The sequence below is a fragment of the Notamacropus eugenii genome, chromosome 3, assembly GCF_028372415.1.
Source record: "Notamacropus eugenii isolate mMacEug1 chromosome 3, mMacEug1.pri_v2, whole genome shotgun sequence".
Classification (NCBI taxonomy): domain Eukaryota; kingdom Metazoa; phylum Chordata; class Mammalia; order Diprotodontia; family Macropodidae; genus Notamacropus; species Notamacropus eugenii.
The window spans coordinates 152,463,798-152,480,979 of record NC_092874.1 but is presented as its reverse complement, the minus strand read 5'-3'; the positions used below and the strand labels follow the sequence as shown (position 1 = coordinate 152,480,979).

The 17,182-nt window shown below is 34.8% G+C and overlaps 1 protein-coding gene across 2 annotated transcripts in view; it reads right to left on the bottom strand.

Annotated features, from left to right (window-relative positions):
• Nucleotides 1–17,182, bottom strand: part of RELN (reelin) — a 553,318-nt gene that overhangs the window by 81,417 nt on the left and 454,719 nt on the right. The window contains exons 35-42 of one of the 2 annotated variants that reach the window (XM_072653135.1): nucleotides 15,859–15,999; nucleotides 15,572–15,749; nucleotides 8,947–9,031; nucleotides 7,517–7,699; nucleotides 5,352–5,523; nucleotides 5,187–5,264; nucleotides 4,889–4,991; nucleotides 360–589 (exon numbers count right to left, since the gene is read on the bottom strand). In XM_072653135.1, the coding sequence (XP_072509236.1) occupies nucleotides 360–589; nucleotides 4,889–4,991; nucleotides 5,187–5,264; nucleotides 5,352–5,523; nucleotides 7,517–7,699; nucleotides 8,947–9,031; nucleotides 15,572–15,749; nucleotides 15,859–15,999 (1,170 nt within the window). The remainder of the gene's footprint in view (nucleotides 1–359; nucleotides 590–4,888; nucleotides 4,992–5,186; nucleotides 5,265–5,351; nucleotides 5,524–7,516; nucleotides 7,700–8,946; nucleotides 9,032–15,571; nucleotides 15,750–15,858; nucleotides 16,000–17,182) is intronic. The other variant, XM_072653136.1, reaches the window with a different exon arrangement.

Below are 17,182 nucleotides of genomic sequence, written 5' to 3'. Positions count from 1 at the left end.
TGTGTGTGTGTGTGTGTGGCATGTATGTGTGTTGTTATTACATTTCAGGGTAAATTAGACTCTTCTTAGATGCAAATTATCCAAATCACTTATTTCAACCCAGGAAATGAATATTGCAACACAGCCATCCACACACGTACCTTTTTAGCAACTGTCTGTCACAGAAGTATGTCAGCACAGCTTCTTATTGTTTTCAGATATAAATATTTTATCTGATTTAAATGAGAATTCAGTAAGAAATAAAAGGTAGGATTCTATTCCCTTCACAAGGCAAAAAAGATGAAATAACTTTGGGAATGGAAATTTTAAGAAAGATAACTTTGAAAAGGCTTGGAACAAGCAGTGAGAAACTTGCTTACCCACAGAGGTGCAGCTTCCCAAAGTGAATGACCTCCCTTCTCCAGCCCTGAGTTGTACCAGCATAATAGGTACTGCTTGGGTGATGTTCAGTGGAGCATAGAGAGCTGATGTGGCTGCTACTACTATAACACAATGGAAGTAGCAGGTGCCATGTGGCCCCAAAGTCCCTTGAAAATTCCAGCCTTACTGGATCAGCAGATGAGCTATCAGTTGAGCATCCAACGTTGATCTTAGGGGAAAAAAATACAAATTACCACAGAGTGGCAAGCCTTGAGATGATTCACTACTTTATTATTTCCCAGAGAGCCCATTGCCTGGAAAATGTCTTCTTGAATAATTTAGGAATACAAAATTCTGTTTATGAATAATATAGTATACTACCTTTACACAACAATCTCTGAAAAAGCACCTCAGTGCTTCATGAAAAAGCACTTCTTTCCTTATCCCATAGGAAAGCAGAGAACAGAGAAGAGAATACAATCTTTTACTTTTGGGCTTCTACGTTTGGGCTTCGTTAGAAGCTGAAATATGACCCAAGTAAATACAAATGAAAATAGTGACCCATTCCCCTTACTCTGTCAATGGGCTTTTCTCACTCTTTAGGGAAACAGCTTGGTGCAGTGAGAAGAGGACTGAGACAAAAGTTAGGACACCTGGGATCTGGTCCAAGCTTTGTCACAAATTGTCTGTCACCTTGGAAAAGTCAATGCATTGCTCTTCATTGTGCCTTTCTTACCTGTAAAATTATGAGCTTGGTTCAGGTGACCTGTGAAGTAATTTCTACTTCTAACATTCTGTGATTTTATGAGGTAGGATCATATTCTAACCTGTGACATTTTTAAACATGGGACCAGTATTCCTTTAGAACATCTTGTATAGACAATTAATTCCTGTGTTTGCATTTGCTCTGGAATTTGTTTTGATAGAACAAAGTTTGAATTCTCTATTCTAAATCTCATTGAATAATATTAGGTTTTTTTGTATCTTCTTTATCATACTTTCTCCTATTAGGCAGCTAGGTGGTGCAGTGGATAGAGTACCAGTGCAGGAATCAGAAGGACCTGAGTTCAAGTCTCACTTCAGACACCTGACACTCACTAGCTATGTGACCTTGGGCAAGTCACTTAACCCCAATTGCCTCATCCTGGGTCATCTCCAGTCATCTTGATGAATATCTGGTCACTGGATTCAGATGGCTCTGGAGGAGAAGTGAGGCTCTCCCTCCCTCACTCAAAACAAGTCAAGTGCAAGTCATGTCATTATTTGTCTGATGCATTGGTTTTCTTTAGCAATGAAGGATGAACACACTTCCTCTCATTGCTTCTAATTTTTCTTTACAACATGACTAATGGGAAAATATGTTTAATATGAATGTATATGTAGAGCCTATATCAGACTGCATGCCATCTTGGGGTGGAGGAGGGTAGGGAAGGAGAAAAAATTTGTAATTCAAATATTATGGAAGTGAATGTTGAAAACTAAAAATAAATAAATTAATTAAAAAAGAATATTAGAGATGATATTGCCTGGGTTACATACCCTAAATAACTGCTCCTCAATTTGGTGTCAATTTCCAGGCTGTTAGATACAGAGGAGTGTGTGTGTGTGTGTGTGTGTGTGTGTGTGTGTGTGTGTGTGTGTGTGTGTGTGTGTGTACACAAACACATATATATGGGAGGAGGGTCCATTCTTTTCCTGAACATTTTTTTTTTCAGAATTAAAGTTCTGTTGAATACAAGACCAGAAAAAGAGAGGGAAGACAGAATTTAAATTAAAAGAATATAGAGGGTGTTTGGAATGAGGGGAAGAGTATATGATAGTATATGTATATCTATAAAGAAATAAGAATAGTGATTTGAGCTAAATGAACAGAAGAAATGTCTAAAGATTAAGTAAACCCATATCATGTACATTTGTTTAATTTTTTTCTGGATTTTAGGGTCCCACATTTTCTTATAAAGGAGATGCTAAAATGATTCTCATCTAAAATAGGGTTAATTGGACTAGGAACGACACCTTGAAGTTTCATTTGTCTTTAAGACTTTGGTAATACTTCACATCCTGCTCTGGCATCTTCTCGCCATCTGCCCTCCCCTGCCCCTTTCTACCATGCCTCTCTAGCCTTGGAATCATAATCAAATCATTACTGCCAACATTACTGCAAAGCAAATGTCAATCAACTCCCCTGTGTCTCTACTCCCTATACCAATGACTTCTACAACCAAAGTATATTTTCCTGTCTATCATTTCTCTCTACATATTATTTCTACCTATTAAAACATAAGTTCTTTGAATGTAGGGTCTGTCTCATTTTGTACTTGTGTCTCAGTGATTGGCCTATAATACCAAATAAATGTTTTTTCATTCATTCATTCACAAGCCTACCGTCTATCATTCATAATAGATGCCACCAAATGGAGCCATTATTTTGTCAGAGTATGAAACCAGGCAAGAGTATCTCTTTGTTGTGTTTTAACTCATATTTAAGATAAACCCAAGATTCAGATTCTGTTCTAAATAAGAGAAATTTTATTAAAAATTGTTTTTTTTATTCAGAGTTCCTCATTGTTTATACATTGCAGTCTATTTGCAGTTAGATATATGAACAGATAGATGAATGAAATCACTAATCACAAAATATAGAGATATCAAATATACTCAAAATTTTAAGAAGAAACAGAGTGTCTAGTACAATGTAGTACTTTCTTTGGGATCACTTGCCATCAATTTCTTTTAATTAAATCTAGCTCTGCTGAGTCATTTTTTCTTTTTAGTGATTCTCTACTCCATTTTATTCCAAAGTCTCCCCAATGGTAGTGTGAAAGGGCATCACTCATTCTCTCTTGTTTGAGGTACTTCTCTTTTTCCAGACCTAGGACAGTAGTAGAGAGAAATTTTTAACTACTCTATTTAGCCTACAACTAATTAGTTGTTCCTCTTTCCTTTCTTTTTTTTCATTTATTTATTCTTATTTGTTTGGTGTAGGGCAGCTGGGTGCCATAGTAGATGGAATGCTGGGCCTGGAATCAGGAGGATCTGATTTCAAATGTGGCCTTAGACACTTATTAGTCGTGATCTTGGGTAAGTCCATTTACCCTGTTTGCCTCAGTTTCCTCATCTATAAAATGAGCTGGAGAGGCAAATGGCAAACCACTCCAGTGTCTTTGCCAAGAAGACCCTAAACAGGGTCAAAATGAATCAGAAATGACTAAATGATTACGTTACATATATACGTGACCTTGGGAAAATCCTTTTTAGCTCAATGGTCTCAGTTTCTTCATCTGTGAGATATGCTCCAGGTCCAAAATTCCATGATTTTATTGTAAATATAGCCAAAAATCAATGGAATCATCTGTTGTGAGTCATCTTTCAGAACAGATAACTTAGGAGAAGAGGAAGCCACTCTGTTCTGTGCAAATGATTTCAACTGAATTTAACTAAAACTAAAACTATGTACAGTCTCTTCTTTTTCTGAACTGATCCTTCCCCGAGTCAGGGCCAAAATTTGTTTCAGATGTTAGCTAATTTTCTTTTTTCTGGTCAAGGCGATATTTACATTTTTATAATCTATCTCAAATCCTTGCTTCTAGCTTGAGGTAACCTGGTGTTGACAGAAATTGTAAAAGGATCTAATCTTTTCCCTTTTGTGAACACCTTATAAAAGTAGACCAGAGGAGTTAGCTGTTTTATTTTTTAAAGATTGCAGTCTAGTTTCCCCAGAGGTTAATAACCAAATTAATTTTCTGCTTCTTAAATTCTTCAATGAAATCTAATGAAATCTAATAAATTAAATTATTATGATTTAAAGAAATTAATTAACTTAAAACAGGCATTAGCGAAAACTACATTTCTATGATTAGAATATATTTTAAGTCAACATTCCTTTGCTATGGAACATGTGTGTTTTATGTTGTTAATAATGAAGAATGACAGTATAATATGACAAAGTCTTTGGTTACAAAAGCTAAACCAGATTTTTTTGGTTAAAAAAAAATCTAGTTTTTTTTTTTTTTACAAAGTGTTAATTTGCTATACTAAAAAATGAAAAAAATATTCATGAATGTTAATGAAATATACTGGGTAAAAATATCTGAAATACTATGAAATTAAATGCAGACCCACTTTGCTTTTTCTAACATTGTATAAGCTATAGCTACAGAAAGTTGTTCTAGACTCTAACTATAAAGAGTAATAAAGTGGTACTATAATAAAATTTTCCATGGAATTTTTGTAGTATCTCCAGTTATTTCTTCCAGCAAATTCTTTCTATGGTAGAGGTAGGGGAACATTTTACAATGCCAGGTTTTAAATTTAAGAAATTAAATTTTATATGACAATGATTCTGCATTTTAGAAAAACAGATTATGGGTAAAAAAAAAAAAACCAACAACAAACCACCAAAACAGACCTCCAATACCTGATACATCCTTGCACAAAAAGTTTTGGTCATATTATATGGAATTATTTGTGATTTTTTCTTTTTTGTAGATGCACCCTTCTCAAATTACAATGGAAGAAAGTAGAATACCTCAAATTGGATAATTGTGTTCTCATTCACGTTCAGATCCCGAGTTGTAATGGAGTGCTCACCAATTTCATTTGAAACAAATACCATAGCTGAATCTTCCTCACTATCAGGAAAGAAAACAAACAGGGTATCCATATATTTACAATAGAAGATTAATTTCTACAAGAGGTGATGTGGTATAGTTCAAGTCATAGACACATGGGCTCTAATCTTGCCTCTGACATACGTTAGTCGTGTCATTATGGGTAAGTCACTTAACATTCAGGGCCCCAGGCAAGTTTCTAAGACCATAAATTACCGATGAGTTCCTGATTTGCAACAGCAAGGAGAGTTTCCACAACCACAGTTCCCTACATTCATGAGATTAGAGGTTGGACTAAATAAAAAAAAAGGAGAGGGGGAAAATCAATTTATATGGAGAAATGATTTTTAAAACTTCCAAGTTTTTAAAATAAATACTTACGGTGCCCCCTTTGAAGAGTATGGGCAATAAAGGCCAATGTTACCACCAGGATAGAAAAACCAATTATCTTCTTTGGGTCCAAAGTCAAAGGTGTCCAGGAGGATCACAGGATTGTTTATATTATTGCCATCAATAATAAAGTCATCAACAATCCAAATTTCTTCTTTCTTGCCTAAATGATTTTCAGATGAAGAAAAATTTCAAAAGTGAAAATTTAGTTTTGCCTTCAGTAAATTTAAACATATGCTTCCAGAATTAAAAAAAAAAAGGCATGACCGTTTGTTGACAGTGACTATAAGCAAAATATGTTAAGAAATCTTATAATCATCTTAGTTGACATAGCAAAAAAAAGACTCTAATTTCAGAATTCCTGTAATAGAAAACACATTTAAAAAAAAAGTCTTTCTTTTAAAAAAATGATGTTATTGGCCCACCAACAGTAGGACTACATGACTTTTGAGTTGTTCACCCACATTTTCTTGGGCTTCTAGTGATCAATACCTATTTTTGTAAAATTACTAAATAAATTTAAGAATATATATTTTATGATCACAGGAAATGAGATCAGATAATTAGTAGAGTCACCCATGATGAGGCTCATCAACATCATGTTTTAACCAACTAGGCTAATAGTCTGCTGGCATGTGGAAATAGTATCTTTAATTAGAGTACTATAGAAAATTACACAGAAGAAAATTCCTTCATTTTACATGAAACTTTTTTTTCCCTAAAACTTGTTTTAATCTTTGGATCCTCTGTCAGAACTGTTTAAGTGTGTGAAACTCCGATAACCTGGTGGATTCTTGATCTTGTTAATGTGGGCATTCCTTTCCCTATTGCAAATTACAAGCCATCCATACTCTCTCATCCTGTGGTATTCTTGTCAAGCATGTCAAGATGGCTATAAAGAATATCTTTAATAAATTTTTCATGGACTCTTTGCTTCTGCTAATAGATTTAATACTCTAGATCAGAGGTGTCAAATACGCAGCTCGAAGGCCATTTCCCAGTGCCATCCAATCAGACAAATGAAATTGGGAAATATTTAATGAAATAAGTAAAAATACGATAGGACATAGATAACATCCCATTTTAGAGATTAGTCAATATATAGCTCACAGGGATCCTTTACACTGATCCTGTACAGATCAGTGACTCTCTTTCCTATTTCAGTTTGATACCATTGTTCTAGATAATGGGGTCTTTGAATTTAGTTATCAAAAATTATTTCAACTTTCTTGGTTTCCTTTATAGTAACCATTCAATGACATTATTCTGACAACTGATCCATAGACTTCACCAAACTGCCAAAGGGGACCATGACACAAAAAAAAGGTTAAGTATCCTGGACATTCTTCTATTTGAAATCTAATTTCTTAGATGACTGCGTTAATTCTAAACTCATTTCTTATAAAAATCAGATGAAGAAGAGATTCCATTTTACTGATGATACTTTAATACCTTCTCTACCATTCTGGACTATTTACCTTTCCAGAAGCCTGTGTAATAAAATTTTGTTTTCATAATTTGAAGGCAATGAAAAAGTGAAATGTATTATAAAATGGACAATAGAAGCAAAGCAGGAAAATACCATCAATTTTCAGGAGCATTTTAAACCACCATTTCAAACCCGCATTAAACTGTATTTCTTTCAGTGACATCTCACTGAAGAAGCAAGAGAATGCTAAGTAGGATGTGATTTAACGCAGGCAACTTGCAATACTTAGTCTCAGTACTTCCTACGCTATTAAACTATGTGCCTACAATATTGTTCCATGTTTTGAATGAAATTCTACACTTTGAAAAAATACTCATATTCATACATAATTATTTCATCAAAAATTGAGATACAAGTGAACAGTGCTGAGAAGCAACATTTTAGTGCAACAGAAGTCCATATTTTAGAATACGTCTCTATGGGTTCTTCATTGGCGTTTACCAGAGCCATATTCATCTCATGAAGGGAAACCAAAGCTTTTGAAACAATGAATGAGAATTGTGCAAAGATATTATATTTTAAAATCCAAATCACTTCAGCCATACTAAAGAGTTAATGATCTGTGCATAAAACACTCTCATTTAGTTTGAGGCTTATATCCTTATCTTAACAAAAATAAATATGTCTCAGTCAGTTTATGATCACAGGAAAAAACGTGTATGTTTACCATTATTGTAGGGTTGCCAGAGCCGGAAACGTGTGGCATTGGTTTGTGCAGTGTATGGTAGAGGAACATTAATAAAGAGGACACTGGTTGTTTGAGTGAAATAAAACTCATCCATCAAGTGCCAAATGATGCCTCCACTGATGGAATACTGTAATAAAATGGAGTGCGATCTCTCTGGGGTACCTAGAATGAAGAGGACACAGGCATTAATTTGTCATAGCAGAGGAGAAGCCGCATAGACCAAGCTAACTGTTTTTGCACCAACGCAGGAAATTTCCCCCTTACACTGACATTCCCCCCTACCCCCACAACACACACACACACACACACACACACACACACACATTTCAAAACCAAGACAATCCTTCAAATTCTTGGTAGGTAAGTTTCTCTTTATGAATCAGCTATTCCAAAGTACAGGCCACAGAATGCTGAAAGAGCAGTAAGTACATGACCAAAAACACACAACAACCACACACAAAAGCTTACTTAAGCAAAAACAAACAAAAAGTCCAAAGTCTTTTGGCTCACTGGAAGGACAGCAACCATTTTCAAAATGTTTACCCATATTCTGTGATAGAGAAAGTTGTTCCCCTAGCTCATATAATTTATAGCTAGAAGAACTTTAGAATTCTAGGCCAACTCCTTTACATGCTGGACATAGAGCACCTGGAAGGCACCGGGGAGATACAAAGTTTAGATAAAGTCTGATCCCTATCCTCACAGGAGCCTATGGATGAGAAGGTGAAATGAAAAAAGGTACCATAATATTTCACAGGGTCTAATTCATTAACATGAAAAATTATTATGGGAAAAATCAGAATAGGGAAGATTTTTGGAAAAATTCAGAAGGAATTTGTTTAAAATAGCTTAAGAAATACTGTCCAAGATATATTTTAAAGTAAATTTAAAAAATTCTTCAAAATAGAAACAGTCAATGGAAAAACATATGGAAATGATGGCAAAATTAGCTACAGTAGAGCTAGAATTATCGTTACAGTTCAGATCATTCTTGGAAAAAACTACATCTGATTCTCATTTGGTAGAGGAAGAACATGTTACATGCTAAAAGTCACTTATAGTTAAACTGGCATATAAAATTAATATTAAAATAATTAATCATTTTTATTATCAATTAAATGTTAATTAATAATAAATCATTTATTATATTATATATTGTATAATATTATGTTACATTATATTATATATTATGTAATTATAAAAATAAATTTAAATTTATTTAAATATTAAATTATTACATAATTAAATATTAAAATAATTAAAATAATCAATTAACCTTTGTTAGGTTAATTAGAAAATTAGAAACCCTAGTGATGTTGTATTGGCTACAGATCCCTTCATTCTTACTGAGAGAAGGAACTGTTTAATGGACAGTTTTTTAGGGAAAGACGTAAAGACATACTGCTTACCTTTTGCAATAAATCTAAGTGAAAACTGGACATATAAGCTATTAGAACAATCTAGGTCCCTGGAAATGAGCATCCGTAGTCCTTCCTGAAAACAGAAACATATAGGATAAATAATCTTATGTCACTTTCTATATTACTTTCCTGCAAGTTGATTTACTTAAAGATATACTAAAGAGGTCCTAAAAAGATTAAGAATCCCCAAACATGCAGTAAATGACAAATTCAATAAATATTGATTTCCACCATTTTATCTGGATAAGTGGGACTTTTTTGGGGGTCCATAAAATTCTTCTCATACTGGCTACAATTTCCTTTAATTCAAATAAAATAAATCTGTTGTCTCAGTGAAAAATCACCTACTTTCTATGAATTTCATAACGCAATACAAAAACATCCATAAAATAGGGTTAATACTAGTGCCCACATCAAAGGCTGCTATGAACTTTAAAAGAATTAATGATATATAGAAAGTGTTTTGCAAACCTTAAGGCACTATCTGAATTTGAGCTACTATTATTATCTGCAGGAATATCTGAGCATAAATTCTTGAACACAGCTAGATGTGAAAGGAGTAACATGCTAGGAGAAGGGAAGTGTGCCAAGTACTTCTGCTGGATGCCTAAAGCTAATAAGGTAACTTTTTTTCCCAGGGTTCCAAGAATTCCTACAAACTAAGTACTATGCTTTGGCTCATTCAGACAACCCCTGGGGCACACATTCTGGCTGACTGAATAAACTCCTACTTCTTCAAGTTAAATAAGGCATAATTATGGTTAAATCCTAATGCCTAGGCTTCAGTAATTCATGCAGGGAAGTTTTGGACTACCAGAAAGAGATTAAATTAGCTCTAGTAATTTTTCAGCTAATTTACTATTTTTGGTTACCTGGGCCTGACAGTGCTAAAGGTTGATTTCTTCGCAGGTCCATGGGATAGTTGTGACAACCGACAAAACTGTATCCTACTATACAAACTCTAAATAATGGGAGTAATGTAATTATGTAATCTTTATACAAAACCCCAAATTCTTTATTCTGTCTAATCTATAGTTTTCTAGCCACAACTACTACACTAAGAGGCTCTTCAGTGGTTTAGATTAAAGGCGTATTTTCACTGTTTTTCTGCTAGCTAAATAAGTACTTTCTGATAACATTTTTGCAAAATGGTGACCTTCATGGGAGGCATGGTATATCACTGCTATGGGTTTTATAGGATAGATGGATAATTTAGCGGTGGAGAGAGGGCTGGACATGGAGTCAAGAAGACCTCAGTTCAAATATGACCTCAGACACTTAATAGCTGTGTGACTCTTGTCAAGTCAGTCTCTGCCTTACTTTCCTCAACTGTTAAATTGGGGTAACAAAAACACCTACCTCATGGGATTTTATGAGAATCAAATGAGATATTTGCAAAGTACCTGACAAATAATCTACATTTAATAGAAGCTCGTTGCCTTCCTGTCTTCTCTAGTTAGATAGATAAATTAAGCATTTATTAAATGCTTACTGTGTGCCAGGCACAATGCTATATGCTGGAGATACAAATACTAGCAAATGAGACTGTCCTGAAGTGCTCTTCATGGTTATTTTGGGTTTTCTTGTCAAAGATCCTGGAGGGGTTTGCCATTTTCTTCTCCAGCTCATTTTACAGATGAGGAAACTGAGACAAATAGGGTTAAGTGACCTGCACAGGGTCACTCAACTTCTAAGCATCCAAGACCAGATTTGAATTTAGGAGGATGAGTCTTCCTGACTTCCAGTTTCATCTATCAAGACTTTCAGAATGATGCAGCTTGGCTGTCTGTCACACCAAGTTTTCTGCATGTTTCTTGTTATTTCATGAAGCAACAGTGTTCATAATCTTTCATTATTCTTCCCTCTAAGGGGCTGCACAAGAACTTTTGTCCTAAACTTATGTCCTTAGTGGTTTCTGGGCTTGGAGCTGCTTTAATCCCACACAACATTTCTTCTTCTAATTTGGTTTTGACCAGTCAATAAAAGATTGTAGACACCTTAAGGGCACTAGGTGGCACAATGGATAGAGTGCCAGCCCAAAGTCAGGAAGACTCATCCTCCCAAGTTCAAATCTGGTCTCATTTAGTAGCCATGTGATCCTGTGCAAATCACTTAACCCTGTTTGCCTCAGTTTCCTCATCTATAAAATGAGTTGGAGGAAATGGCAAACCACTCCAAAATCTTTGACAAAATGGGGTCATAAGAGAGTTGGACACAAGTAAAACAACTAAACAACATTAACAAGCACCTTAAAAGCAGTATTTTTGGTTTTTGTACTCCTAATGCCTAGCACAGTGCCTAATAAATAGGTACTAAACAAAAGATTGCAGATTGATTTAACTGCACAGATTGATTTTAAAATAATTCATAATAATAGCTATTTTCAGTCAAGATGCAATTTCATTTTTGCGTGTACCTGGAGTATTCTGACTCTGGTATTTAAAAAAAATATAATATACTTTGACATATCACTTGCTTCCAAATAAATATCCACCCCATAATACTTTCTGGTTTAAAAAAAAAGTTAAGCAAAACAGTTTGCTATGGTGATTGTGACTGATGGTATATGCAATTTGCCATTTTGTAGTTTATTATTTACCAATAAAAAATAACAAAGTTTTAACTTTTGTTATTTGCAATCACTGTCCATTGTGTCTGGCTTGAACTGGGTGGCCTTTCATTGTTGCATTCCTTCTCATTACTGAAGCAATTATATACATTGTTTTTGCTTTCTTTTTTCTGCATCAGTTCATATTAGCCTTCCCAAGTTTCTCTGAGTTCTTCCTACTCAATATATTCCTTGAAGCATAATAACACTGAATTAAAAAACTTTTTTTACACCATTTTTGCCAATGTGAGGTGCCTCAGAATTGTTTTAGTTTGACTTTATCTTATTATTAGTAATATAAAATATTTTTCATTGGTTGTAGATAACAGAATTTTTTTCTCTTGAAAGCTACTCATATCTTTGACCACTTATCTGTTGGAGGGTGAAATGACCTTTAGTCACACAGAGTTATATCAATTCCCTATGTATTTTGAACATCAGATTTTTAATGTATCTGTCTCTTTAAAAAAAGTATTCCTAAGGTAGAGGCTTACAGATTCTGAGTAATTCATAAGCTGATGACCTCTTTCATTTCCTGACCCTGAGCCAGATTATCAAACCTAAGTATTTTTTAAAAATTTTTGAATTTTTTTTTTTGCCTTTTGCTCTCCTTTGTGTAAAAGTCACAGAGAATGAGGGTAGATTTTGACTTAACTGGCAGGATCTTGTTAAGTTCTTCATAGAATTTCTCTGCTTTTCTACAATAAAAGGTAGTGTATAAGCTGAAATGAACCTCATTGTGATCTCTTTGCTTTCTTTCCTTCAGAGTACTGCGGGGTGAGATGACATGTGCCATGAAATGACATTTATTACTATCTTGGGTACATGTTAAAACTAATTCTGCCAACTTCTTTTATTCACTGCTTTAAGGAGAACCTGACTTTCCGTTTACAGCTTCCTTATGTCTTTTTGGTTTAATTGGTAGTGAGAATGTCAGTGTAGGGGTGGTTCAATTACTCTTACAGTACACTCACTTTTTTTTAAATAGACAAACATTTCATATTAGGTACCAAGAGTTAAGTTATTGTTTATAGAGGGTCTAAGATCTGTGCGATTCTCACTACCTAACATCCTCTTTATCTACCTCTCCTGCACTGTCACTGAGAAATTAAAAGAATATGATACAAGACTGAGGGCTGTTTTCTATTTTTTATTATTTCCAGAGTTGCCATGGCCCCAAATTAATCAACCAACTAGTAGCCAACTTTTTGGTGATGAGTTTCTCTATACTTAGCTAGGCTGTTCCTCGGATAGAAGACATAGCCTGTTTTGGGGATTATTGGAACCTATCAAAACTTACGTTCACTGGCCGTAGTCTTAAGGAACCTAGAGTTACCCCTACACTATGATAAGATGGCAGGATAGTGCTTACTTTTTGGTGGCTATTATGTGTTGGCCTTTGTAATGTATTTGGTTATGTCTAATATGATGCAGTCATCGGTAACATAATCTTCAGTTATCACATTGAACATTATGATTTGTCTTATAAGGATCCATTTTAAGGGTCAGTTTCAAGGCATTAATTTTGTAAAAAATTAGCAACTTACTATGCTAGAGAAAGAACCTTCTTTGTACTATAGTGCAATGGATTATATCATGTATTTTCTGAAAGTAGGATTAGAGGGTCATAGATTGAGAGCCTGAAGGGACCTTAGAGGTCATAATTTGTGATAAGGAACTGAAGTCCCGAGAAGTTAAGGGACTTATCTAGGATCACACATGTAGTAAGTGGCAGAAGTAGGATGTGAACACAGGTTCTCGGACTCTCAAGCCAACCTTCTTTCCATTTTGTCACAGTGCTTCTCTACCACAATTTAAGCTGGTCCTGGTATCTTTCCAGTTCCTTAGGCACCATTATATGTTGTACTTTATGCTGACATTCACAGATTTTGACTTTCACAACTGAATGAACAACCTTCATGAACTATGGGGGATAAACCAATCTTCATGTGGGGCTATCTTTCCAAAGTCTGTTGTTGGGTCATACTAAGAGCTTTTCCATCTTGGTAGCATTAGTCACATCATTGCTTCATAGGCAAACTTTCTACTTCTGTGACCATAGGCAAGCCATATAATTTCCTGAACCTCATTTTCTTATTCTATAAAATGAGGGTAACATTTGTGTTACCAGCTAATTGTTTTAAGGAAAGAACTCAGTAAACTTGAGAGTATTATGTAAATGAAAGATATCATTTTTTATCATTACCTCTAGGCCTGTGAATTACAAATATGTTGTTCATCAGTATCAATGGAGTTTCCAAACTATGAGTTCCCTATACCAGTGAAATATGAAATCAGTCCCTGATTAAATATTACCAACTAGATTCGCCTCTCCCAAATTAGGACATTAATAGAGGGCATATGCTGCTCCCTGTGAGTAAGTTTCTTTTTCTTATATATTATACAGTTTATCCCCAAAGTCTTAGTGCTATATTATGCTAATAAGCACTAAGAATTTTGGGACAACCTATATGTGGTGAACTCATTTGGTTCAAACATAAGCAAAAAAATTGGTTGTTTTAATATACCACTATTAAAAGCAAAAAGAAATTAAACGATCATTTCATTCTTAAAGAATACATTAAAAAACACATTTCTGTCTCTATATATGGAGCACAGGGAGACCACATTTGTAGCCCTCACTAAATCCTACAAAGCTGATAATATAATTTATATGGAAAATGCTTGGTTGTTTTTATACATGGATTGTTGAAGGAAAAATAGTGAAAGTTTATCCTTCTTCACTTTGGTTTTTAAAGAAGTGAAAAGATTCAGATTGTGAAAAAAACAGAAGTTTCCATTTTTTTCTTGTCAATTTCTTCACAAAGAAAAACAGAAATTGCTCACTGGAAATGTTAATTGAAAGCTTTGTTAGCAAGACTGAAAATATAACAGCAGTTTTCACTTTTAAACACATCCTTCTCTCCTACTTGGCCCTTAGGGATTTTTACATCCCAGGGTGTCAAACATGTTTCCTTTTCATCATTAAACACCTTGGAAGAATTCTGGACACAAACAATGATTATTATAGCCATGTACTTCCTGTAATTGAAAAAGTTCTAGGGTGTCTCATTTTCTAAGTTGTAGGTGTTAATCATCTAAGGGAGTACAGAATTTGGAAGTTTTTTTTTAAAGATTTCATTTGCACACCTTGATTAACAGCTTTCCACATGCTGAGAAATATCAGATACAGCAAGGGTTCAAGGAGGAAGTCTTACGAGGTTAACAAAAGTGCCTCACACAAAGACAACACAATAATCAGACAGTTTTGTTGAAACACAGATACATAATAAGATTTTAAAATTTCATAGAACATGGCTTAGATATTAGGTTTTCCTTCATTTCTGAAATAATAATAATAATAATTCTACCATTCAAATAGTGCTTTAAGGTTGCAAAGCATCTTACAAATACCATAGTTTATTCTCACAACCCTGGGACTCCTATTATCTTCATTTTATGGATGAGGAAACCAAGGAAAATGAAGGTTAAGTGACTGGCCCAGGGTCATACAGCTAAGTCAGTTTCTAAGGCTGGATTTGAACGTGTTTCTTCTTGACCTGAAACTACCTTCCTAACGTGAACCTACAAGACACTCCATTCTGAGAAAATTCCTCTCTTCCAAGTAAACAAACAAATAAAATAAAACCCAGAGAACTTTCACAAGAAAAATAATTTGCATTATAAATTAAATATATGGTCACATATAAAATGTTATATCCCAGGAGATAATCTATATTAAAAACCAAAAATATATTATTTTTCTCTAGTGGAGAATGTGAAAGTTCTGATAGCTGAAAACAAAGAAAAGTATCATGTTTACATCCTTATAAAAAATGAATGCATTTAACACAAAGGAAAACTTGGCCCAGGGCAGAAAAGGATAATGACGTGAAAAGTAATACACACTATAATTAAAAAAACACACTCTTGTGAATGGAGAAGGAAAAAGTCATTATTAAAAACATTAAAATATTAAAATGCATAACTATAATCTTATCTGACCCCTTTAAAGATGAGCGAAGTTCCAGATTTAATGGTTTCTCCATTCAGGTTTCCTCTCTCTGCTCCGTAGACTTCAGGCCAAAGATCGGGATGTAAATTAGCATTGAAATCATCTTTAAGGACTGAAGGTAAAGAAGCAATAGGAACACAATAAGGCCCACCAAAGCCCCTGTCACACCTAAGGAAAAAATGATTAGGAAAAAAGCATTATTGCTGAGAAAAAGTCAATATTAAAATGACTGAATTTGGCTTTTGCAATGGGAAGAAAAATATTTTTGACTACTTACACACAGCGTCCCAACTCACAGATTCCATGTCCTGAGCACATCCAAGGACATCCAGAGGCTAGCACAACATTATCAATAGCCCAGGAATCAGCACCAGGTGTATAGTTTGACTGAATCCATCTGAACCTTGTCCTGGGAGAGCTAGGCAAAGAAAAGTGGTGGTCATTTAGTCTAATGAAAGTTATACACATGACTTTAACATAGCTCTCTCTTTAACTTGCTACCTTCCCTAGTTTTAATTGTCCTGATTGGAAGTAATCTCCTTAAGAACTGGGAGAAATTTTTTTCTATATTTCATCAGAGTTATGTCAAGTGAAACTTATATAGCACATATGAAATGTAAAGGGAAGATTTCAGTTTCTTCATCTAGTCTTTTCCAGAAACACATGCGAGCATTCTTAAGAGATAAGCAATGACCAGGGATGGAACTACTCTAAACAAACACAGACCGTCCTCTCAATTATGTTGCAGAAATTCATTTGTAAGTTGGATTGGAACTCACAAGATACCTTCTCAGAGAAATAATATTGTAAGAGGCAGGTTCCTTAAATTCCACAAAGTTATTTAACTTAAAATGTGCCTGTAGTAGGTGCTAAGGAAATATATGTTGGCTCCATTGGAAGGGCATGGGGAAAGCAGGATATTTTCTCTTTTATAATTTTTACCCAAGCACAACAACTTTAGCTTCTCTCCCATATGATCCTCCTTAAAATGCAGATGGTACGATGATAGAAGGCAGCTAGCTGGTGCAGTGGATAGAGTGCTGGGTCTACAGTCAAATCTGACCAGACACTCCCTAGCACTGGATACTCTGCCTCTCCACGCAGTCTAGGATTGTCATTTTGTCACTGAGTTGCATTCAACTCTTTGTGACCCTGTGGACACTAATGCTGTCCCTGGGGTTTTCCTGGCAAAGATCCTGTTGTGGTTGGCCATTTCCTACTTAAACAGTAGTTAAGTGACTTGCCCAGTTAGTGTCTGAAGCTGAAATTGAACTCAGGTCTTCCTGACTCTAGGTCCAGTAGCTCTATCCATTAAGCCACCTAACTGCCAGTTAAAGGTTGCCTTTGCTTTATTGGTTGCCATATTATCAATCAATCAACCAATGACCATTTATTAAGTATCTATTATGTGCCAGGCACAATGCGAGGCACTGGGGATAGAAAACCAAAAGGAAACAGTCCTTGTTCTCAAGGAACTCATATTCTATGGGGGGAGACAACACATACATATATAAATATGTATAAAATAGATGGAAGGTAATTATGGAAGGTGAAAGAACTAGGGGCTGGATGGATCAATCAGGGAAGATTTCATGTAGAAG